A 25,723-nucleotide genomic window follows, 5' to 3' on the forward strand; every position below is an offset into this window, starting at 1 on the left:
GCTAGACATTCTGAAAGATAATGAATGACAAGTAAGTAGACCCATTGATACTCCGATGGATCTAAATGCTAAGCTTATCCTAGGGCAAGGGGAACCTCTTAGCGATCCTAGGAGATACAAATGGTTGGTTGGTGACTGATGACTTGGTGTGAGAAATGAAGTAATACAATCGAGGAAGATAGGAAAATGGATAGCTTCATCATACTCTAGAGCTATTGGGTGTTTAAATTCCTATTCTAAACTAGGGGGGAAAATCAAGGTTACATTGTTTAAAAGAAATAATATCCTCCTTAATTGATTCTATTTATTACAAATCATATATACATACTTTAATCATATCTACATGACTCTACAATATCTATGGAATATTCTCAACACTACCCTTTCAAGCTTAGTGCATAAAAGTCGCACAAACTATGCTTGTATAAAGAAAACAAGATAAACCTTAGCTTAATTGTTCCCTCAAGCTTTTGGTTCTTTAAATAGTGATGTATACCTATTCTAAAAAATGAGAAAGGATGTCAAGTTATAAAAGAATCTCTAATTGACTCCAACTGATTCTACAATATGTTAATTACTAGGTAAAATGTCCGCGCTTCGCGCGGTGGTGAACTACATCAATAATCTACCTGTAAACGTCTTATAATACATGTGTTTTTGAGTGGGTACAACCCTATGATAAATTGTCAAGAATATTTTATCCAAAGACAAAATGAAATGTTTTTTTAATCTTAAAACGAAAAAGATTTGATTCTAAGTGTTTACGAATATTGTTATTAATTCTTCATTTTACTCTAGTTGTTCATCACCAAAGTCTTTACAAAAGATATGTTATTGTTTCACTGTCTATATTTGTATTTTCAAAAAGTTGTACAAACATTATATTCATCAATTGCGAGAGTTTTTCTCCTACTCAAGGCCGCTACATACAAAATCTAAATATTACACATCTTATATAATTAGTTGTATACTTGATAGGTTAATTAAAATATAAAAACACATCTCTTGGAGTTCAATGAGTTAAGTATGTTGCTCAAATAATTTGGATTAAATGATGTCTTGGCAAGTCCCTTATTCAAAATCATACGAAGTCGACGACACTACTTTGATAGCCAAAAGACATATTTTATTGTTTATGTTTTGACCATTATGGTTAAAACTTCATTCTTTTCGGGACTTTTAATCTAAAGTTTATACAAAGGTAATTATTTCATTAATATATGATTAATATAGATTCATCCTACTTTGAGGGGTAATTCATTGACTCTAACCCAACATTTTGAACCCCAAACGTTTGATTAAGGTTGAGTACAATACTTACCATCCCACTACATTCCTTTTCTTTTTGAATGTCACTAATTGATTGAATGCCTCGATAAGATAGAAAGTTAGTGTGGAGTGGAACCACCATAACTTTTGAACACTCAAAGTCCTTTCTTGCACATCCCATGGATATTTTAGCCATTGAAAATTCTATAAAGATTAAAGTCATTTATTTTACAAGTTTAAGAATTCTTATCTACATGACACCAATACTCTATTGATTACATCAAACTCTTGATTAACACATCTTTACTTCAACATAATCATCAAAAGCATAAACATAAACAATAAAATTTAAAACATGTACACAAAAAAGAAAAATTAATAAAATAAAAACAAATTAATAATTGTTAAAAAAACATACCAGGATCTGTAATAATAAATTGAAACATAAAGGAACAATCGAGCCCACTTAATGCACATTGTTCTCTTAAGGAAATTATTTTCATTCTAGTACCCGAAGTTCAAAGGAATAGATCTTCTCAGGACAGAGTGATTCTATTCACCAGTGTGTTGATACAAAAACAATGGTTTCAGTCAGTCACTCAACATGAGCAAAGTACAGGAATATAAAATTCTACAGAAGAAAAAGAAGAAGAAGTTCAGAATTTTCGTTGTTTTAAAATGAGAGAAAATTCCTCTATTCATAGACAACAAGCAGTGTGAATAAATGCTTATTGTGCCTTATCAGAAAGGTCACAACTCTTTGGACAAGACACAATTTTTCATTAAAGTCACAATTTTTCATAAAAGTTACAACTCTTCATAAAAGTAGCAACTCTTCATCAAAGTTGCAACTCTTCATAAAAGTCACAACTCTTCACAAAAGTCGCAACTTTTCATAAAAGTCACAACTTTTCATGAAAGGGAATGCTAATTTTGAAAATAAATAAGTTAAAAGAGAATCATGGTTTGTAGTTGTGCCACATAGGCGGGCCTAAGGTTCTCTTTTATATAAATATATGATTATATCACAACCCCTTCAAGTTAGTTGTATATATGTAACTAACTCAAGGACTGGCGAGAGATTTGGTAAATAGATTTGCAAGTTGATCATTTGACTTCATGAATTTTATTTTATTTTTGAAACTGGTGACATTGTATTCCTCAGCATTAAGGTCTATGCTGGTCACCTCCAAAAGTGTTAGTTACATAGAAAAACCAACAAAAAACAGGACTACTTACAAAGCTCCTATGAAATCCACTAGTTGAATTTCTTCTTCTATGTTCATTTCTATACACCGAAAACCTAAAGTGGTAATTACTTTCCACTTAATCTTCTCTATAGTGCATTCTTTCCCTACAAAAAATCTCTGATTTCTCTCCTTCCAAATGCTCCACCACATACGAGCAGGTACGGTTCTCCACCACCTCCTCTGGCTTTTACTACCTCCCCTTCTGACCCAGCAACTTAGTAGATCTGTTGTATGTTCTGGCATAACCCAATATAGACTCATTATATTGGTAAATAGAGCCCATATTTGTGTTGTTACTTTGCAATGGAGAAAAAGATGATTGTTGGTTTCTAGGGCCTCTTTACAAAGATAACATCTTGAGGCAATAATCTTTCCCCTCTTTGAAGTTCATTATGTGTCACAAGCTCTCCTAGTTACCAACCACGTGAAACACTTCACCTTACACACTCCATAGCCCTAATTTGTTCCCCACAATTGTGGTTAGATCCCTTTTATACATTCTGTTCACAAAGAATTGACCATCAGTATGATGCCTCCATAACAATTTATCTGTTTCCAGATTTGTGCCAGGAAAAATCTCCAATCAAAGCTAGCATATCCGTTACCCACTCTATTTCCCAATCATTAAGAAATCGCCTAAAGAGCAAATTCCATCCTTGTGGGGACAAAACCTCTTGTATTTTGCTGTCAGGATTCATGCAAATGGAAAACAACCCAAGGAATAAATTTTCCAAGGACCCTTGACCAATCCAGTCTTCCTTCCAGAATAGAGCCTTATTTCCTCGACCAACCTTTATCCTTACATTGTCTATGAAAGCTAGCCATAAGTTTCTTATAGTCATCCGTATTCCCACACCATATGTTTCTGTCACTTCCTCTGAACACCATTGATCTTCCTGACCATACTTGTGTTGAATGAGTTCCTTCCATAGAGCTTGATCTTCCAAATTGTATCTCCACAACCATTTGGTGAGTAAGTTGTTGTTGTGTACCTTTTAGGTTTCTTACTCCCAAACCCCCATGTCTTTTGCATTGTTGGACCGCCATCCATTTAACTAAGTTGTAGCTCTTCTCAATCTTGTTACCTTGCCAAAGGAAGTTTCTCATCAATGAGTCTATTGCTTTGACTACCTTGCCGGGAATCGAAAAAAGTGACATCACATATTTTAGCAAAGAGTCTAAAACAGAATTAATCAAAGTGACTCTTCCCCCCAAGAATAGATATTGAGATTTCCAAAGTGCCAGTCTTTTCACTGATTTTCCTAGTACATCATCCCAGATGCTAACTGCTTTATGCTTAGCACCCAATGGCATACCTAGATAAACGGTAGGCAACCTCTCTATCTTGCACGTCAATATATTAGCCAAAGCTTGAATCTGTTGGACCTCTTTAATATGAAAAATGCTACTTTTCCTCCAATTCACTTTAAGTCCAGAGCATGCCTCAAAAATTACCAGAATAATTCTGATGTGACAGAGTAGTTCCTGCTCGGCTTCACAAAATATTATTGTGTCATCCGCATACAGTAAATGAGTCATATCCATCACCTTATTAATCCTGTTTTTTATTCTGAAACCCCTAATCCAGTTGTTTAGAAAAGCTCTCCTCATCAACTGTCCAACCCTTCCATGGCAATGATAAACACGAAAGGGGACAAAGGGTCACCTTGTCTAAGACCTTTTTCCGCATGAAAAAAACCTACAGGTTCTTCATTAACCAAAATGGAGAACTTGGTGGTTTTAATACAAAACACAATCCACTTGAGCCATGTAGGGCCAAAACCGATTTGCCTAAGAGTGTTGATCAGGAAGTCCCAATTAAGATGGTCATAGGCTTTTTCAATATCCAGTTTGCACATTACACCCGACACATCTCCTCTACTCCTAGTATCAATACATTCACTATCAATTAAAGCAGCATCCATTATTTGTCTCCCTTTAATGAAAGTCATTTGATTTTTGTTGACTAGCTTGTCTATCACCTTCTTCAGCCTTTCCGTCAACACTTTGGCAATTATTTTATAAACCCCAGTAATGAGACTGATTGGTCTGAAGTCTCTTAGATCATTTGCCCCCACCTTCTTAGGAATTAGAGCCACAAAGGTAGCATTGAAACTCTTCTCAAAACTTTGGTGACAGTGAAAGTGTTGGAAAGATCTGCATCAGATCTTCCTATATAGTTTCCCAGAATGCCTGAAAGAAGGCCATGGTATACCATCAGGCCCAGGTGCTTTATCACAAGCACACAATCTTATATTCTAGCACCTCATCCTCACTAAATTCTCAAGATAACCAGCTCTGCTCCTCCATTGTTATTCTCTGTATGTTAAGAATATTTAGTGAGGTCTCCAGTTTTCTACCTCCTTATACAAATGGTGGTAAAAATCCACATAGAGTTCTTGATTTCCGCCGGCTCAGAGAATAACTCTCCATTAATCTTTAATGAATCAATGGTGTTGATTCTCGTGTTAGTTGTTGCCATTCTGTGGAAATACTTCGTACTTTTATCGCCATTCTTGATCCACTGAATTCTAGACCTCTGTCTCCAAAAAATTTCTTCATTTTTTGCCACCTCCTCGTATTCCATGCCCAAGTGTACCTTTACAAGTTGTTCATCACCAGTAAGAGATCTAGTCTCTTCAGTAACTTCCATGTCCCTTATCTGACTCAAAATTTGCTCCTTCCTTGCCTTCCAGTTCCCCCTATTCTCTCTGCTCCATTCCTTCAGTTTTGTTTTAAGCAACCTCAACTTAGTAGCTAGTTTGTAGTCCGTCTTCCTAGCACTTCAAAGGAGCTCCACCATCCATGAACTTTACTTTTGAAACCCTCTACATTAAGCCACCACTTTTCAAACTTGAAATAGGATCTCCTGAAGGCCTTATCCCCACAAGTTAAGATGATGGGATTATGGTCAGACCCCAAGCTAGGCAAAGTACATTGCCTAATTTGAAGGAACATTTCATCACATGGGAACGAGTATAAAAATCTGTCAATCCTGGATGCATTCCTATGATTTGCCCCTCCTCTCCAAGTGTATGAGCCCCCAAATAAAGAAGGGTCAATCAACTCCAATTTGTTGATACAACTGGACAGATCCATCATGGCTCTAGAAAGCCTGATACAGTTGGTTTTCTCCAAAGGAAATCTAGTAGTACTGAAATCCCCACATACTACCCAAGGCCCTTCACAGAGACTCCTCATAGCTTCTAATTCTTCCCACAACTCCATTCTTTCATTTCTATCACAGGATGCATAGACTGCTGTGAGAAACCAAGTTAGTTCTTGATTAACTCCACATAATTTACAAGTAATTGATTGGTTTCCATATTCCACCATCTCCCCTTTCCATGATCTTTTGTCCCACAATAGAATTCAGATTGATTGCCTAGCAAGAATTGCAAGAGAAGGTACCAGAACTTTGGCAGAGAACCAGCTAAACGGAACGCAGCTACTGAATTGTAGTATAAGTAAATTTGGTTCAACAATGGTCTTATATATTCAGTATTCAGGAATTACAGGCTCTCTAGAAACAGTTGTGCAAAATTTCTGTGATAGCTATTGAACAGAATTACAGGAAAAGCACCTACTTGTGGGTAACCCAAGCAACCAACCATGAAGTTACCGTCCTGCATTAAATGAGAATTTTATCAAAAACATGCGTAAGGTAGGAAAAATTCAATTAGAAAATGAGAAGCAGCTGACTTAAGAAGTGCAATCAGACATAACATCCTTAAGCATGCAACTCTCATATATTCCAATCTAGCCAATAGATGAATTCATGCAACAGATAAGCTATTACCGGCTTTTGTCTGAGCACCATATCTGACTCTAGACAAAGTCCACATCTCCGAACAACAGCTCCAACTGCTTGTTGCTCGCCACTGCTGGATCTGTTTGATCTGCAGAGCCACAATTTTTTCAGGCAATCTAAGGAATGAGCCAGGCATAAGCAAAGCAAGCAAAAGACATACCTTTCAAAGAAGATAGCCATGGCTTCAAGGAGCTTTCCTTTGTTTGTTCTGGCCTGCAAAAGTTTCTCCGAGTACATAAAAAGAAAAGAAGTGCCTTGAACCTAATGGTACAAAGAAGCAGTGTGTCTCATTCTGATTATTATCTTAGCATAAGAATACCTTTGTCCATGGAAAAGAATGTAGTGAAGCTCATTTCCAGCAAAGTTTAGCTATAATTATTTAAGATCTACGCACTTTTGTCTTATCCCAAAATTCAATTTGTAGGACCACCAGCAGGAGGCTGAAGACTCTAATAAACAGAATGGTCACCCTAACATCTTAATCATTGGAAATCAGGTGAGGTCACTGTTTGATTTGATCTTGGAGCTGATATTGGGTATAGGTACCTCACATGCCTTAAGGAGAAACAATACGCAACTAGGTTAGACGCGATGGTTGTCAACAGAACTCTCCCTTCCCTAACAGTTTAAGCTAACGAAGTAGATGACAGTTCAGGTTCCTCTTTTTTATGTGAGAAGATACAAAATCTTGAAAAGCATCGGTATTTACTTAAAAAAAATTGACTTACATCTGAAAAGCAAGCTTTCATCTGCTGCAAGCAAGTTTCTAGAACCTCAGCCTTTCTCTTGGTTCCAGTGCTAACGGCTTTCATATCGCATTCCATCATAGCCCGGAGATATGGTTTCCATAGTTCATAACTGTAATAGAAAAAGAAAAGAACAAAAGGTAAGTTACCTACGTATTGCAAGCCAGTACTTAATGTAATAATATAAATGTTAGTGCATTGCAACAACACAATCAAGCTTAGAAGAAAAATGTGAAGACAACATGAACAAATGTTAATCACCTAAAGCTAATATGATGGAAGATGAACCATAAATTTGTTTAGTTCAGATAACAACTTTGATAAGAAATATGATTATTAAATACCCTGGTGCAATGTGTTAGGTTTTAACAATCAAATAAATGGTTTTCTAGAAAGCTTTCTGCTTCCTCTGACACCAAGGTTTAAAGTCACCGTGCTCTTTATTCTTTATAGATCAGAGAAGTTGAAGGAAATATCGTAGGGCCAGAAGTTGGTAGCTGTACTCTGTAGTTCTTTCTGCCTCATTGTACATAAGAACACAGTGGTTCTTATCAAGTAATATTAGGCCAAGAAAACAATGCCAAATGGCTTTAGCACAACATGCGACATGGAGCTAGTGAAATCTTTTTAGTCTTTGCTTTCTTTCAATGATGCTTGACCATCAATTCTGAAGTCTGCAGAACACTATTTCTATTCAAGTTGGAAAGAAAATTGAAAAACCTTAAAGAGCTCACCAGACTACATATCAACTCATTTGAGGGTCTATTAACACTTCTAATGATGTGGCTCTAACTCAAGAGCCTGATGAATGTAACATTCAGATTGCTTATGAAGTTTTATACAGCTCGGACAAGAAGAACTTGGGGCAGGAAAGCGAGAACTCCTTACTCAACTGGAAGACACTTTTAGAGTGACATGCGCTATTACCAATGTCTGCCTCGACTTCTAACCTACATCCAATGCACTACAATCTGCATTAACATACCATAACTGCACTGCAACTAAATCTTAATTTCTTGGAGACTAGAGGCTGACATCATTTTTCACGTACTCAGTAGCTAGCCGCAAAGAAACTGCCTACAGGCTACACCAATTCCAACCGCTGTTCCACAGGAAGTTTGAGGGGAATTGAAAAATATAAGTAACATAATCTTTGATGTTTTAAGGGAAGGGCATTATTTGCTGTCAGTTCTTCCTTTGCCAAAAAGATGTCCCCAATCCATCAGATCAAACAGTTTCACTAATCAAGCTATCCCAATTAATTGCTACCAGAATGTGCATCTATAGCTCGAGCTCTGCATATTTGTGTTTAAGAGGTATTCCCTCTTTCCCAAAGGGATACCTCGGGTTACTCACTAAGGCTATATTCCACATTGACTTTAGAACAAATGTTTTCCATGATAACAATGTGTCAACTTAAAAAGAACATAATCATCAAAAAGTATTAGGTTGTTTGAGCAACATACTTTTTGAGTCTCAGTGAAATGATCTGAGCAAGAGAAATTTCAGCAGATGCATCTGATATCAAGCATAGAACTGCTATACTCAACTGGATAACAGCTGCTCAGTTTTACCTAAACTATTTTGGAAATTTAACTATAATGTCGAGCACTAAGTTTTGACACTTTGAGTAAGTGTAAGCCATCATTGGATCTAAAAAAGCCAGAGACTATATATGAACCATATGAAAGGAATGCTAGTTGGCAACAATTTCACTTGCACAGTACATAAGGTTTCTAAACATGTTTATGCAGCAACTGATTTTGAAACATACAAGGTAATCTTAGGAAAAGTAATTGCAAATGCATGCCAGTTATGACGCACAACCTAATCCCAGGAAGACGACTTCCGAAATGGAATACCATGTCAATTAGTTACTAACATTACCCTGTCATAGTTCATCCATCTAGTGAGGGAAAAGATGGTTTTATGTAGAACACAATAGAAAGCTTGGAATATTATATTTTCCAGGTGCACCCCCCCCCCCCAAAGAAACACGGTTTAGTATGTTATTAACTGCATAATCATCAGAAAAGAATAAGAACAACAGCTCAATGATGAAATCGAGACAAGAGTACAAGAAAAACAAGTTAGATCTGAGTACTCACCCCATATCATCATATCCCATTACTAGTGCTTCCCCCTGGATTTAAGAAAACTCCTTATGAAGAGATTAATTCAGAAATGTGAAGAAGATGCGAAGAGAACTGCATACAGTAGCTGAGAAGAGAGCAAACCAAGGCTATAACAGCAGTAGGCAGCTTACAAACATATTGGAAGCTCAAAAATACCAACTTATTTTCTCAAAAAGGAAAAGGAGAGAGAATATGTTTTCTAATAAGAAAAAAGGTTTTCTTCCATTATTATCCATAACAAGTACCAGTGTTGAACAAGTTGCTTCACATTATGTCATTGGTTTATTTGAAAAATTAGAAAAAAGAAGCCATATCACTGCATCATATCAGCAGCTAAAAATATTGAGCAAGTCAAACCAGATAAAGTGTTTTCCATCCATCCGGGCCTATTTCCTGTAATTTTGCCAATTTTAGTGTGTTAAATTAGGTCTTATGTCTAACTCAGACCCCAAAAGCTATCTCAAAGGGAGGAAGATTTCCGACGCCTTATAAGGATTCCACCCATCTCATTAACCACCGATGTGGGACTTTTGTCATTTTTTAACACCTCACCTCACGCCCAGTGTTTAGCATCTGATACGTGGGCAATTTTGATTTTTTGGGGGCCCAACATCGGGTGAGACGGGCCCTGCTCTGATATCATGTGAAATTAAGTCTTAGGCTTAACTCACACCCCAAAAGCTAGCTCAAAAGGAGGAGGATTGCCCAAGCCTTATAAGGAGTCCACCTATCTCATTAACCACCGATGTGGGACTTTTGTCGTTCTTTAACATTTAGAAACCAGTCCTAATGAGGGACGGACCCACATCGTAATTCAACAAAACCCGCTTTGCTGAAAATTTTTGCTACTTACATATGAGCATTTATACTTGAAACGAATATCCAAGACTGAATGAATCTGCTTGACACATCAATGAAGGTTGGCTTAGTGGCCAAGCAAAGTCATTTCATCATTGAGGACATGGGTTCGAGCCTACTTGTGCACAGTCAAGATGCATTTTAAATATTTTTCGGTCACAAGTATGTTAGTACTACATTAGAACAATATTCTGCAAGGGAGTACCACAGTATACTAGTTTAGTTTATTAGCTTCATTTCTTTTATCTTTTTTATGTTAAATTAGTTCAATTAATAATATGTTAAAATTGTTGTGTCACAATTTCTTTTTAGTTATTTATTTGGGTCACATTTTATTACAATTTACACTACATTATGTATTGTTTGTAAATAATAACTTTTGAAAGTTAACTTGTATGTGTAAACTTGTGTATTTACGGTTTATTTTGTGTATTATAATACCTTTATATGTTGTAAAGTTGTCTTCCATTTTTTGGGATACATGAACGTGAGGTTAGTTCCATATTTTATTTTATTTTTTTATGACCTGCTATCCCGGCTAGCTTTCGCACACCTCGACTAATTCCATGGAAGACATGTCACCTCCCCCACTAGCAACATGTACCAGGTAACTCTGCCACGAAGGTTAGGACAGAAGGGAAGAATCACCTAGTGTTTTTGGTCTCCGTTGAATCTGAGACCTCAGTGTTCTCAACCACTTCATTGGCCACTAGGCCACACCCTTGGGTGCAATTCTATATTTTTATTTATTTATTGTTTTAGTAAATTAGCATTTTATTTTATTTAATTTTTATGGTATTTCAGAATTACTAAATTGTTACTGTTATTAAATAATTATAGAATAAAAATAAAAGTCAAAATTGAAGACTTTAGTCTTTTAGCTGACCAGATTCTGTCTATATACATATTCAAATAAAAGTTTTCATGGGCATTATTGGAAAAACAAACAAGATAAACATATAAAATTCACTTTGTTGTACACAGTAATCCTTATTGTCGACCATCACGTTATTCATAATTTGTTGTCTAATTGATTCTGCTTGACCAAAATCTTGGGTCCACCACTGATCCTAATGTGACAGAGAACAAAAATGGAACCACCGATATTCTACAGATACAGAAGCAACAACAACACATGTCAAAAGGAGAAACAACTCTGGAGGAATTTATTGTTACACTTACGCATGATGTAATGTAACAGTCAGAATCAAAGGAATCGTAAATCTTCTTAATGACAAATGTTGTCTTCATCTCTCTAGCAATTCACCCTCCAATAAAGAGAACAGGAGAGAAAACATTAGACCATGTTCTGAGATGAGTTTTCCGGGAAGTTTTGCAGTTCGATATGCACAAATGAGGCTTCCAGAAGATTATAAGATTTAGGCAGAGACCAAGAAGAAGATCAAGTGGGTATTGGTGAATTACCAAGAATGGAAACAAGTTTGCTGATAGATGAAGAAGGTATTTTGTGGTCCGGACTAACTGTTGATAGTACAAGCTTTGGAGACCAGAGTTACTCGGTACCCCGTGGAATAAGTCAAGGTGGCTGGCCTGGCCACCACGGTTATCCTAAAAAAGTTTCAGGTAAATGTATACTAATAAAATATGGATGGTGACAAGTGCATGAATAGAGTTTGTGAAACTCCAGTTATGCTTTGTATTGCATGATATTTACTAATTCATTCGGGAAAAGAATAATGCCGGTGTATACCACATTGAACCGAAAAGGGACCTGCAGCATGTAATTCAAACCTCTAATACAAAACCAGTAAAAGGTTGATCATTTCTTTACCAGAGAAATTTAAGGGAGAAGGATCCACGAGACACATTTACCAGTAAAAGTAGGAAGTAGGAAAACCGAGACATGCACTGAATACATGATTGTTGCTGAATGAGAAAGATGAACATCTTAATTTGATGATCTTATTGTAAATATGGCTCAGTACTGCCTATGTACTGGTTGTAGTAATATACAAAGTTACCAGTTTCAAACAAAAAATATCTTAATTTGACACTCCCTCTCTTTTTATAGACACTGAAATGTCATGTACTTCCACTAACTGATACTTCTATAGAAGCTCTCATAAAAGGAAGAACAAAGTACTTCAAGAAAAGATTGAAGGGGAAACATGAATTTCCCCTATTTAATGTATTTACTTTCCAAAGTAAATTTTACTATGATTATATGAAGTTTACTTATTTCTAATCAAAGCAATATATACACAAGTGAGAAAAGTAAATGGAAGATCTGAAAAAGAAAAAAAAATAATACACATAAGAAAATAAATAATTTAGTTGAGTAAGGATATTACTAGTTTAGTTGGCGAGAATCGAGTGTTTGAGTCCTTAATTGCATAAAATCGATCAAGTAGTTTCTTTATATGATCATGCATTGTTGCATCTGTTCCAATGCCAGCCTATTAGAAAAAACAATAAGGAAATAGATGAAAATCCATGTAATCATTTTCTGGGAAAACCTATTAATACTGAAGGTCAGGCACATGAAAACACACTGTTTATCATAAAAAATGATTAACGCTGTTCTGAAAAAACAAACTAGCATCACAGAATCCATACCTTGTCCATACAACCCAATAGATCAGCCTCACTTAAAAGGGGAGGAGGTCTTGTAACTCCTGAATCAAGTGTCAAAGTAGTTGGAGTAAACTGCACTTTACAACAGCAAACAGGTACATGTGTTCAAGCATCTTGCAGCAAGAAAACAGGAGATAATCTATATAACTGAATAACTCATTTCTTTACACAAGCTTTGTTTTCCTAGAGTGCATGTAAATTATCTGATGTATGTGGAAAGAATTTCCAATATGATCTCTCGACATGGAAGGTTGTATATGCAAATATGGACCATTTCATCAAGATATATCAAACATTACAATATGCAGGCAGAAATGGATTGTCAGCATATATGCCGAATTTCACAGATTTTATGCCTACTGTGAACCTGAACTTGTAATAAACAGAATTAGTCCCTTGGCTCAACTAAAACTGCAAATTTAGCATAGGTTTTCAAACTGTTGCTGCATTTTATTGTATTTGGATAAAGTAATAGATCTCATTAATAATACAAGGCCATCTTGGTCATATATAAGAGGTATACCAAAAAGAAGAAACCTACAAAAGAAGGTTTTCTCCAAATGTCAGTCAATCTTCTATATAATTAGGAACAACATGGGTGCACCAAAAGTAAATAAGGGATTGAAGACCACTCCTTAATTGAGCAAAGCTCGTCTCCACCCCTTCAAAAACTTCCCTCTTTCTCTACTTCCAAATGATCCACATCCACGCAAGGGAATTACATTCCAAGCCTTGTGCCTTCTTGTCCTAGCTCCAGTCTTCCAGCTGAATAACAACTCTTCCACTGACCTTGGCAACACCCAAGATATGCCAAATCAACTAAAGATATCCCACAAGAACCTTAAATGGTTCCTCACTCAATTAAAAGTAAGATGAAGAGAATTTTTATTATCACTAACAGTAGCATACACATGATGCAATTGACTTTTAAGTGGTAAGATGGGAATTAAAAGAAAAACTCCCAAAATAAAAGGAAACAGCCAAGCTCAAGCAGGAGAGGTGGATTGTATTATGTTTTACTCTTCCTCAAGCACATGCAATTTACTTTATAGACCATTCGATGCACTTTGAGAGAACCTCTCTCCTCCTATAGGTGATGCATACTCTAGTATAACTATTTTGTACCGGCTCATACCCTGTTTTGCCAATAAAAAATCACTAAACATTGAAACTACTGACAGGCCCTTCGCTAATCCCACCACTGCCTCCACTTTCATCTTCCCCCATTATCCCCCTCTCAATCAAGTATCATCTATCTATACCCCTTGAGCTACCTTTTGGCTTCTTGTACACACTCCAACTTCAGCGATCAACCTCAGTCAACTCAAAGTTGCGCAGTATCCACTAAATCTTATGATTTATTGAACCCCTCCCCTATTCAAGTCCTGGCAGATTCAACTAAAAGCTCACCAACTTGCTTAGTCAACACCAACATTAACTGCTCAATAATAAAAGTAATGATATCAAATTCAGTTTTGGTGCATAAACAAGATGAGCAATTTCACAATAAGGCAGCTAGGAGATAAACTGCAGATACATTCATATAGGAGGATTGATTTTCAAATTTTCCTAAATTATTTGAGAGGGGAACATCAAGAGGGGGGAAGGAAGGGCTAGAAAGGAAGGAAATGTTTTAGGCAATTTTGTCAAATTTAGACACCTACCATACCCAAGGGTGTGGCCTAGTGGTCAATGAAGTGGTTGAGGACCGTGATACCTCGGGTTCAAAACTCAGTGGAGACAAAAGAACCTAGGTGATTCTTCTCATCTTTCCTAGCCTTGGTGGACATAGATACCAAGTATTTGTTAGTGGTGAGAGGTGGCAGGTATCCCGTGGAATTAGTTGAAGTGCGTGGGACACCACAGTCATCAAAAAAAAATGTAGCCACTTACCACTGCCAGAAGTAATAAAGGAAAGAATAGTGCAAGAGAACTCATATTTCTTAAGAGAATTATGAATCAAGTCTGAGTTCAAAAGGACACATCAAGATTACATATCAAGTCAGCTGTCAGCCCCACAGGCAATAGGTTCATTCTTTAATTTTTGACAAAAAGGTTCATTTTTTAATTTGCAGTTACAGAATAGAAGTTGTATAGAATTTACTTAGAAATGGCTTCAAACAATAAAGCTTGTCATAGGGAAGATGATAATCAAAATACTGCAGAGGAACTCACCAAAAAGTGCCTGCTTAGCCTCACCATTGCTTAATTGCAATGTCATAAATAGAATAATAAATTGTTTTTTGGATATAAACAAAGAGAGCACAAACCAACCTGTTGGCCGAAACTGTATGTGGGGATCACTGAACCTCCCCATGATTCAAAGCGGTATACATCAAGGTAGTTTTTCTGGAATACAAGGAAAATGATAATTTATTAGAAATAGCCAGTTAGGATTGCAGTTGCACTAGTTCTCTACAATATCTTGTTTAAAGTGAAAAAATTACATGATTGAGTTAGAGTAGAGCGCAAAACAAATTTCAGAAAGGAGAAAAAATAATTAACATCCTCCAGCCTCCGGGTATTGGTTTCTAAATAGATGTAGCAAGTCTATCCTCAAAGTACAAATTGGTCCAGTTTAAGAAAACAGAAGATATTATGAATTGAGATTTGGCTTAAAATATGAAAAAAATAGAGCATTCAAATGAAATAAAAACAATATAACAGTTAAATTTTCTTCTTCCACCATTATTGGTAAATCAAACTGTTGGCTGATCCAGGATTTCCAAGAAGATATTCTCGACATCAAGATATGATCTTCTAAGATGGAAAGATATTCTTCATATCAAGATATGATCCTCTAAGATCTTAGGATTAGGATAATTATGGTAAGCTAGTATAGCATATCTCTGATATGATTCTCTCTTAATGTAAAATATACGATTTTGTATAATCCCACATTTCATGGAATTTAGGTGATTTTATTCCACAATCTCTTATGTATATATAAAGTCATGTATATGACATAGAAACATATGAATGAAATTATTCAACAATCTAATTTCACATGGTACCAATTTAATTCTACCTATCTTGAAAAATCCTATTTTGCTATCTTTATCTGCTCAAACCATGTCTGAAAATGGTACTGCCGCAAATACTCCAGTCTCTCAAATTATTTCTGCAACCGTAGAGAACTCTACAGTTTCAACTCAAGATTTGCAACATTTAGCTTCAACAGGTTGTTTGTTTTTTTTTTTGACACTAGTAACATTGTATTTGAGTCCGTACTTAGGTAGTACTGAAAAAACATGTTTACAAAAAGAAGAAAAAGATTAAAGTCCTTCCAATGCTAAACCAGGAACTAGATGGACCCAAAACCATCTATGATTGACTCAGTCTCATTGGAGTAGACATTTGTACACCAAAAACAGAATAACAAAATACATTTAAGCTTGACTTCCTGCAGGTTGTTGTCCCTAGTTTCAAAACATCTATCATTTCTCTCTCCATATAGTCCACCATATACAAGCAGGTATTATCCTCCATCTTTCTCTTTTTGCTCTGTTTGTAGCCTCAACTCCAGCCTCCTCCCAACTGAAAAGAGTCTCATCAATCTTACTAGGCATACCCCAGGAAATGCCTCTGAGATTAAGGAAAACCTGCCACAGTTTGAACAGTGAAATTCCAGTGTAGTTGTTCATTGGCCTTCTCAGGTATTTCTTACTCTTTTATAACTAATGTCTAAGACAAACTTTCTCCAACGTGGGTTGTTGATTCCGTGGCAGCTGATCACATGACCAGTCTCTCTCATCTCTTCAAATCATATTCCCCTTGTCCTAGCTAAAAAGAATAACTTCAGTTGATGGTTCAATTATTACTGTAGCTGGACAAAGAAATATACCACTTGGAAAATCCTTGATACTTAAAGATGTCCTTCATATCTTAAAGTTATCTGCATATTTCATTTCTATCCAGAAACTCACCAAAGAATCCAAATGATGTCTTCATTCCGCCCCTCCATCACACCCTTAACCAATCTTCTTTTGTCCTTGTCATTCAGTCCCCTTACATTCCATGTGACTAACTTGAATTTTATCTATGACATATAGTCAAGTTTCTACCCTTACATTCTATATGACTAACTTGATTTTCATCTTATTTACCCAAAGGAAATAAGGTAGAAAGATGCAACTGGGTTTTTGCCGATCCTGATGGTTCTCTCGCTAGACTTAAAGTCAGACTTGTGGCTAAAGGCTATACTCAGACTTATGGGGTCGATTATTTCGACACTTTCTCCCTAGTAAACAAGCTCACCTTGTTTATTCCATAAGCAAATTCTCAGCATTGGCCTTCACATCAGTTGAATATCAAGAATATGTTTTTTTATGGTGATCTCTATGAAGAGGTTCATATGGAGCAACCACGTAGGTTTGTTGCTCAAGGGGTAAGTGTGTAGAGTCCTCATTCCTAGTTTGGAAAATTTAGCGACGTACTTTAAGAATTTGGGTTGAAAAGAGCAATTGTGATCATTGATTTCTTCTCTGAAGAAGTTTTTACACGCCAAGTTCCATACCAAAACTTAGGGAAGTTGAAATACTTCTTGGGTGTAGAAGTAACAAGAAGCAAGAAAGGGATTTTCTTGTCCTAAAAAAAGTACGTACTTACCTACTTGCAGAAACTGGAAAGTTGGGAGCTAAGCCTTGTGGCCCACCAATGGTTCCTCATGTACATCTTACTAAGGATGATGTTGATCTGTTTGATGATCCAGAAAGATACAAAAGGCTATTAGGAGATTGAACTACCTCACTTGACCCGTCCATATATTGCCTATGCAGTTCGTATTATCAGTCAATTCATGTATGTACCAACAGTCAAATACTGAGCAGCCTCGTAACAAATCTTGTTTCGTTTGAAGGAGCTCCTGGCCTTGGCATATTGTATAGTGATTACGAGCATACTCGTGTTGATTGTCTTGCAAATGCTAATTGGGTTGGATCAAGAATCGATAGACGGTCTACTATTGGCTATTGTGTATTTTTAGGTGAAATTTGGTATCTTGGAGGAGTAAGAAACAAAATGGAGTATCTAATTCTAATGCAGAATTCGAGTATAGAGCTATGGCTCAATCCACATGTGATGGATAGATCACCTTGTAGCTATGGTTGGTTTGAAGCCTTCTTCTCCAGCAAAACTTTGGTGTGATAATCAAGTTGCTTAGCATATTGCCTTAAATCCGGTGTACCATGAACAAACGAATCATATCAAGGTTGATTGTCACTTTATCCGTGAGAAGATTCTAGAGGCCATGATTTCCACCAGCTATGTGAAGACAGGGGAGCAATTGGGTGATATATTTACAAAGGCTTTAAATTGAAATCAGGTGGAATATCTTTGTAACGAAATTGAGCATGATTAATACAGTGTTATCAAAGGTGTGCTTTAAGCACGCTTAAGCCCTGAAGCGAGGCTCAAAACATGTTGAGCGCTTCGGCATTGTCATCAAAGGTTATGAGGCAAAAATTTCCTTGCCAATGAGCCTCTGTGAAGAAGTGACACTAAACAATTGATATTTCACTTGATCATAAAAAAAATTCAATTTCTTTGGTCATAAATGTGTCATTCATGTTTATAATTATTAGTCGTGGACTAAACATATATATTTGTATTTTTTTCTCCCTTTGCGCCTTTTTTCATTAAAGCCCGCGCTTTATTTGCACTTAAAGCCCCACGGACCTTAGAGCTTTTTTTGCGCTTTTCGCCTTTGATAACACTAGATTAATATCTATGCTCCAACTTGAGGGGAAGTGTTGCAAAATGTACATACACATGTCTACTGTCTACATATAGTATACATAGCAAAATCATAGGTAGAGATATTTAGAATTTTTTCTGATTTTTTTCCTTAGACAGATTTACTTGTATGCCTACGAATAGCTGTTGTTCTTGGAATAATACTACAAAACTGGTCCATTTTCTTGTATTTAACAAGAACTTAGAAAGCAATTTAGAAAAGTAGCATGTTATATGCTCCCTTTATTATGATCATGGAAGCACACTGTCAACCTCATCAAATAAAAAAAAGGCAGCTTGCTCTCAAAGCATGTGGTATCAGTCAGGAATGCATACATAGAAACTAGTATCGTTCGGAAACTTACTGCAAGTATCACTCTCCCACATGCAGAAAAGGATTCACCAGCAATATCAATCTCAACTATTGTTTCAGCCCCAACAGCTGGTTGAGAAACACAGGCCAAAAAATGGCGAACAACCAACTCATACACTCTCTGCACAAAACAAATGTCAGTAGTAGAAAAGGAGTCCAGCATAGGTCACAAGAAGTCATAGAGCAACTCCTATATAAGTTGCCACCAACTAAGAATAGTGTCAGATCCAGTACTAACATGGTGATCCTGGCTCCATCTGGTTTCGCCAGCAGAAAATTTAGTTGGATGAATAGGAGGATGGGCTTTGTCATCATGCCCACCTCCACTAGGGTTTCTCCAGAGTCCTGATTGAGGATCTAGTAGGCGCTGCGCATATGTGCCCCATACAGGATGACCTTCTTGTTCTTGCACCATTGTCTGTTTACACAAAGTATCAGCTGAGTACTTTCATAATAATACCTAAAATAGTGTACTCTAAGAATCAACACTCATTTGGAACAGTTAAGAGAATTTGTGTAGAATTCGCATTCTGGCCTCGTGAATATCACACTTAAAGCAGCACCAGCACTCTGGTTAACTGACACAACTGAATTCCACGTTTTAGTTGTTGCTGAAGTTTCTCTGCTGAATTTTTATCGGTCATTTAAAGTTAAAACTAAAAACAGCATTTTCCTACCTTTTTCCTGAATTTGCTGAGCTACCTTATTCTTCCCTCTGCTACAGCATGAATAGAGGCAATAAGGTCATTCAGATTGACTAAGCTGGTATTAGTTTTGAGTATACTTCTCCTAATATGTTACAAGTTTCTTGTATAAGTTATTAAGCTTAAGAGCTAAGAGCATAAGTACCTTAGTACTGACAAGATCTTATCTTTGGGCCTGAATGTCTTGAAAAACAATATTAATTGTTTTGATTTTCAAAAGAAAAATGTTTAGTTATAACCAGTGTAGTTTTTTGATCTGGAAAAAAGAAGTCAATTCAGCACAATCCAGAAACAATTACTCTCACAACAAAATCTGAACACTTCCCACAAAATTTAATGCAGAATCAAACAGAAGAAAACTGCTTTCTATTCCAAAGTTGTATTAAATTTGCTTATGGCTTCTTTCTTTTTTGTTTTTTCTTTTTCTTTTGATAACTGAGAAATCATTGTGGGTCGTCGGTGCAAAGTTCGACACTCGACGGATAATGTGTCCACCTCTCTACCTTACTCCACTTAAATTCAAAGCTTTTGTTTGTGGCAGGGTTCTAAGCCGTGTTGTGCACCTACTGACACATCACAATTTGCATTGCCACCACTAACAAAAGCCCTGGGGCTAAAATTGCTTTTGATTTGAGAGGGAGTTGAATATAATATAATTAAATAATTACAATTAAACTTTCTAACAGTTTAAGCTTTGAAATGATATGGTTGCATAATTCAATGTGGTAACGGAGCATGCAAGACCGAGGGTTCAAATCATACCGCCACTTAAAAATCACAACAATATATTCCACGTGTTCGGCCCATAAAAAAAAATCAGGCACATGTGTGCAGGTGCATGTTGAGACATGATAGAATTAAATAATAGAAGTATGCTCTTTTTGAGTTAACAGCTTAAACTATAAAATGAGATGGTCACACAATCCAATAGAACCTGCCACAGTCCATAGTGGACCCTTCTCCTAAAACTGACCATTGGGTGACATTTTATTTGAATTTTCTTCACCTTTTGCTGAACTCACATGGCAACCCCTTGCATCCGCTAACTCTTTCATGAAAATGTTCTCCAACCTTGTATTATCCACTGGTCCAAAGCCCTCCACCTTTCTCTTTACTTTTTCTGTTCTGACAGGTGACCAGTGCCTCCACCCATTATCAGAATCATATACACATAACCTTTGCTGGTCACCTCTATCTCTCTCAGAACTCTCTTTCCATTTACATGCACCTTAATACGAGCCTAGTGAAGGTGATTTCAAAAGTTGTCTCCTCTGTCTCAATGAATCCACTCGCACTGGTCGCTGATCTGCTTGACCATCTTGTACAACCACATACTCAGTGGGAGCCCTAGGACTCTGAATCATACCCAGTCCCTCTGTATCTCCGCTGGCCAGCATCCCAATTGGTTGGACTTACCATTCAAGCCTTAGCTTCATTTTTTCCAGATCCATTCTCCAGTTTGGACATGTTCAGCAACATTTCATGAAGGTAAGTCGAAGAGGAATTGGCCGTCGTTCATCGCATAAATACTAATTCCAGAAGCAATCTTCCAAGTATTGCATGCCCATCACCTCACGTTGTTTGGGGTTGGCATCTCCTGTGTTGGATTCTGAAACTTGCGACAATGCATCTGCTTAGAAGATCCTTCTCTGATGTTGATGTGCCTCCAATGATTCATATGTTATCATTGTTTGTATGTTATTTGAGCACGCCTCTTTGAAGGATGAAGTCAACAAGGTTATGGGTGGAATCTCCCACGTTTTCTCTGGTTCTAGATGAACCTTGACACTTTGTGCGCTATGTCCTCCCCCCCCCCCTTTTATATGTACTCTCCGTGTAAAAATGACTGATTTGCTTTGTCCTTGAATAACAATAAAGCTTATGTACTTTCCTGTTTTTGCTGTAGTTGAGAGTGCAGAAGAAGTCAGAGAACTGGTCCTTCATTTTCCATCTCTTAATTGTGTTACCCTGTATTTTTATGCTTCAATAAATACAGATACCAACCACTTTAAGACTTCAAGGCTAACCTTAACTCCTAGCATGAAATTTCTGCTACATTCCACCCATTCGAACCAGAATTCTGCCCCTGATCTGCCTTTAGTGATGTCGTATGACTTAAATCCAGCATTGTAGAATATTGTGTTGGCCTCCATTCAGCAATATCCAGCTTAGTCACCAGAAAAAAAAACCCAGAAAATAGCTAAGTCGAAGCTGGAACCTGTAGCTACATAGGCCTCGTAGAATGTACCTGGGAGATTTTTTTCTCTTTCCAGTTTTAATACCCAAAAGATAGTTCCCATGGCAGAAACTCTGTACAACGCCACACCCTTTGGCTCTTGAAATCATAAATCTATCACCAAAGTGGGTAGATAGATTATACTGTCTTTTGCAGTCCGGTTTTCCTCCCTCACTTACACTTCTTGGGCAATAAAATTTGAGATAATAATTAATAACTCTCCACATGATCTCTATCCAACCCAACTGAATGTTTACTGCATCATATTATTTGCATAGCAAAAAAAAATTGATTTTATCCATCAGAATAAAGTTTCAGTATATTCAATAGTTATTCTTTTCAAACAACAAACTGTAACTAATAATCAAAATACTAAAAACCTATGAAATTATTAACCAAACCAAAGACCAGTTTGGATCAGCCAGTCTGATTTTTTAAAGTGAATAATGGGATCGAGAGAAGAAGAAGAAACCTAAGCTTCAGTAACATCAGTAGAAGTACATTTCCTATCACCAAGCTTCCACCTGCATCTCTGGTAAAACTTCCTCTTTCCCATTAATGTTGACACACATTGATTGTACACAAAGAGTAAGGAATTAGTTTGACTCATACAGCAACAGAATACAGTATATTTTGGAGTTTATGCGGGAAGCTGGTCTATTGGACATAATAGTGCATCATTGCACGTGTAAAAAGTGAAACGGGGCAGTGGCAGTGATGCATTTTCATAAGTCATCTTCCATTCACATTTTTATCACAATGATTTAACCAGTGGCACGGCTTGAAGAACATCACCTACAAAGTGACTTATTCTTAGCTTATCAAAAAAGAAATAGCAAACTCACACGCAAGTCGGTCTTATCCGAGAAGCAATCAGTTTCTGTGCGAGGATAACTGATAAAACCATTTTGATATAAATCTTCTGCCACCTATCAAAAACTCGAAAAAGAATAGAAGAAGTTAATCAGCAAAGTGTGTTCTGAAATGCATCAGCAATAGTAAAGTGCATGCCGAATCAATGAAGCAAATAATGTCATAATCCTGACAACCAGAACAATCAATCTCTGACCTAGAAAAAGGACACTGGAATAAGATATGCAACAATAATCCTATTGCGGTTCATGTGACTCACTGATGTAACATGGCACGCAAGAGCTTGGAGGCTTCATTCTCAACATTTAAAGTTTGGAGTGCTTCAACAGGTCTTAGAAACCAAGATCGGGCCACGGAAAGGGAACGAAGCAAAATAAAGGTGCAGGATTTCTGAATCTGAGCTGATCCCAAACACGAAGATGGAGAAGTCAATGGCCTTTATGATCGCGGATTTCATTGAAAACGCGGAAGCCAGCGTCAGTGGTAAAGGTGTGATCGAGGATGAGACTAATAGCTGTCAAATTGTGGTATTTCTGCTCTCTTCTAATTTTAGGCCTAGTTTAAGGGTAATTAAGTAACTCACAGTAAATTAGCCCTGGTTAAAATAAAACATTAATTCATTATTTAGATAGAACATTAATTCACTCACTTTGCATTCTGGCCTTCCAAAAGAAGTTATATATTAGATGGGACAAAGAAAGGAAGTAGACATTTTTTCAAACTACTAATGCCTAACAAACACCAACCAATCTGAGACACATGAAGTAACACAGAAAACAACAGAGAAAATCAAATTTAGTCAACAAGCACGTATTCATCCGAGCCCCTTGAAGTTGGCCAGGTTGGGTAAGAAATACATTCGTTGATTGGTCAATTTGGCACAACCCAAAAAAAAATTAATCCAAAAGCTTTAAAGCAGCCCAATTTGGCCCATACGTAAAATTTGACAAGTTGAAATAGAAATTGTATTTAATTGTTTATGAATATTTCTCACTTTACACATCTACTCTTTCTAAAAATCGGTTTAGTAATTAAACACGATGGTACTAAGAACAAACAAATCAATGGTAAAATGGTTTGATTTGGGAAGGTTTGCTTATGACCCATAGTTTAGTGAAAGCGATGTCACCCATCTTGATCTAAGTAAAATTGGGTAATGTTGGGTTATAAATCATTTAATGGCTCAAGCTATTTTGATCCCCCTCAACTCGCCCCTTTGACGCCCCTAGTAAACGTGATTATAAAGTTTTGATACACTAGAAATTATGCATACAAGTACATTACACATTTTGAAACTGATAACATTTTATTCACAACAACACTAAGGCGTGCAAGCCTATTTTACATATTACAAGAGCCCTATCATATCTAACAAACATTTTGTCCATACACCTCTCAGTAGAATGGTGTAGCAGAAAGGAAGAATAGGTATCTCATTGAGACTACTCGCACCCTTCTCATTGAATCCCATGTTCCGTTGCTTCTTTGGGGGGATGCAGTCCTTGCATCTTGTTATTCAATTAATAGAATGCCCTCATCTTCTATTCAGAATTAGGTTCTACATTCCATACTGTTTCCTCACTCACATCTCTACTCTACCCCCGCTCATGTCTTTGAGAGCACGTGCTTTGTTCATAATTTAGCCCCAAGTAAAGATAAATTAGCTCATCGTGCTCTCAAATGTGTAATTCTTGGTTACTCTCATTCAGAAAGGGTATTGTTGTTATTCACCTAATCTTATTGATACCTTGTGTCCGCCAATGTCACATTTTTTGAATCTCAACCTTACTATTCATCTTATGATCATCCTGATGTCTCGAAGGTCTTACCTGAATCGTCTTTTAGGAATCTACCAATACTTCTACATCTTTTATTGTAGTGCCACGACTCCTGACATATCATTGTTGTCTGCATCCAGCTCTAGTGCCAGATGATCCATGGCATGCGTTGTACCCTTCTCGTACTGCGGACTTGACTCCTAACCAACCGATTGCACTTCAAAAAAGTATATGATCCACTCGAAATGCTAACCCACATTATACTTTCTTGAGTAATCATCATCTATTGTTGCCCCATTATGCCTTTGTATCATTTTTGCCCTTTATTTCCCTCTCTAAGACTACATGTGAAGCACTTTCTCATTCTGGTTGGAGACAAGTTGTGACTGATAAGATGTCTGCTTCACATACGAGTGGTACTTGAGAGCTTGTCTACCTTCTTCCATGTAAATCTATTGTTTGTTGTCGTTGGGTTAATGCAGGCAAAATTGGTCAGCCGGTCAGGTTGATCGACTTGAGGCTTGCCTTGTTGCTAAAGGGTATACTCAGATATTTAGGTTAGATTATAGAGACACTTTCGCTCCCTTGGCTAAAATAGCATTCGTCTGTCTTTTTCTATTTATGGTTGTCGTTCGTCATTGGCCTTTTCATCAATTGGACATGAAGAATGTTTTCTACATAGTGATCTTGAGGAAGAAGTCTAAATGGAGCAACCACTTAGTTTTGTTGTTAATGGGAGTCTAGTATGTCGATTGCATAGCTCACTCTATGGTCTAAAACAATCTCCTCGAGCCTGGTTTGGGAAGTTCAGCACAATAATTCAAGTGTTTGGCATGACGTGTAGTGGAGCTCATCAATTTGTGTTCTATCAGCATTCTTCACCAAATTTGTGTATTTAGTTGGTTGTTTATGTTGATGATATTGTAGTCACCGACAATGATCAAGATGGTATCACTAATTTGAAGCAATATCACTTTCAACATTTCCAGACTAAAAACCTCGACACACTAAAGTATTTTCTTGGTATTGAGGTTGTTCAATCTAGATCACATATTGTTATTTCTCAATGCAAGTATGCCTTAGACATTCTTGAAGAGAGAGGAATGACTTGATGTAGACCTATTGACAATCCTATGGATTCAAATGTTAAACTTTTTGCAATATAGAGGGAGCCACTCAGTAGTTCTTAAAGGTATAGATGGTTGGTAGGGAAGTTGAATTATCTCAAAATGACTAGACTTGGCATCACTTTTCCTGTGAGTATTGTAAGTCTGTATAAGACTTTCCCTTGTAATAGTCACTAGGATGCAATTGTTCTTATTTTGTGATATATAAAGTCAGCTCTGGATTGAGGACTACTCG

General features: G+C 36.8%; 1 protein-coding gene across 3 annotated transcripts in view; it reads right to left on the bottom strand.

The window, feature by feature from the left end:
* LOC107018792 (DNA topoisomerase 3-alpha) overlaps positions 1-25,723 on the bottom strand; it is a 48,129-nt gene that overhangs the window by 15,650 nt on the left and 6,756 nt on the right. For 2 of the 3 annotated variants that reach the window (XM_015219369.2, XM_027916936.1), the window contains exons 8-18: positions 22,556-22,639; positions 19,009-19,188; positions 18,763-18,891; positions 14,939-15,013; positions 12,647-12,736; positions 12,382-12,486; positions 9,185-9,219; positions 7,059-7,188; positions 6,491-6,543; positions 6,319-6,418; positions 6,107-6,145 (exon numbers count right to left, since the gene is read on the bottom strand). In XM_015219369.2, the coding sequence (XP_015074855.1) occupies positions 6,107-6,145; positions 6,319-6,418; positions 6,491-6,543; positions 7,059-7,188; positions 9,185-9,219; positions 12,382-12,486; positions 12,647-12,736; positions 14,939-15,013; positions 18,763-18,891; positions 19,009-19,188; positions 22,556-22,639 (1,020 nt within the window). The remainder of the gene's footprint in view (positions 1-6,106; positions 6,146-6,318; positions 6,419-6,490; positions 6,544-7,058; positions 7,189-9,184; positions 9,220-12,381; positions 12,487-12,646; positions 12,737-14,938; positions 15,014-18,762; positions 18,892-19,008; positions 19,189-22,555; positions 22,640-25,723) is intronic. The other variant, XM_027916935.1, reaches the window with a different exon arrangement.

Source organism: Solanum pennellii, chromosome 5 (genome assembly GCF_001406875.1).
Source record: "Solanum pennellii chromosome 5, SPENNV200".
In the NCBI taxonomy this organism is placed as follows: domain Eukaryota; kingdom Viridiplantae; phylum Streptophyta; class Magnoliopsida; order Solanales; family Solanaceae; genus Solanum; species Solanum pennellii.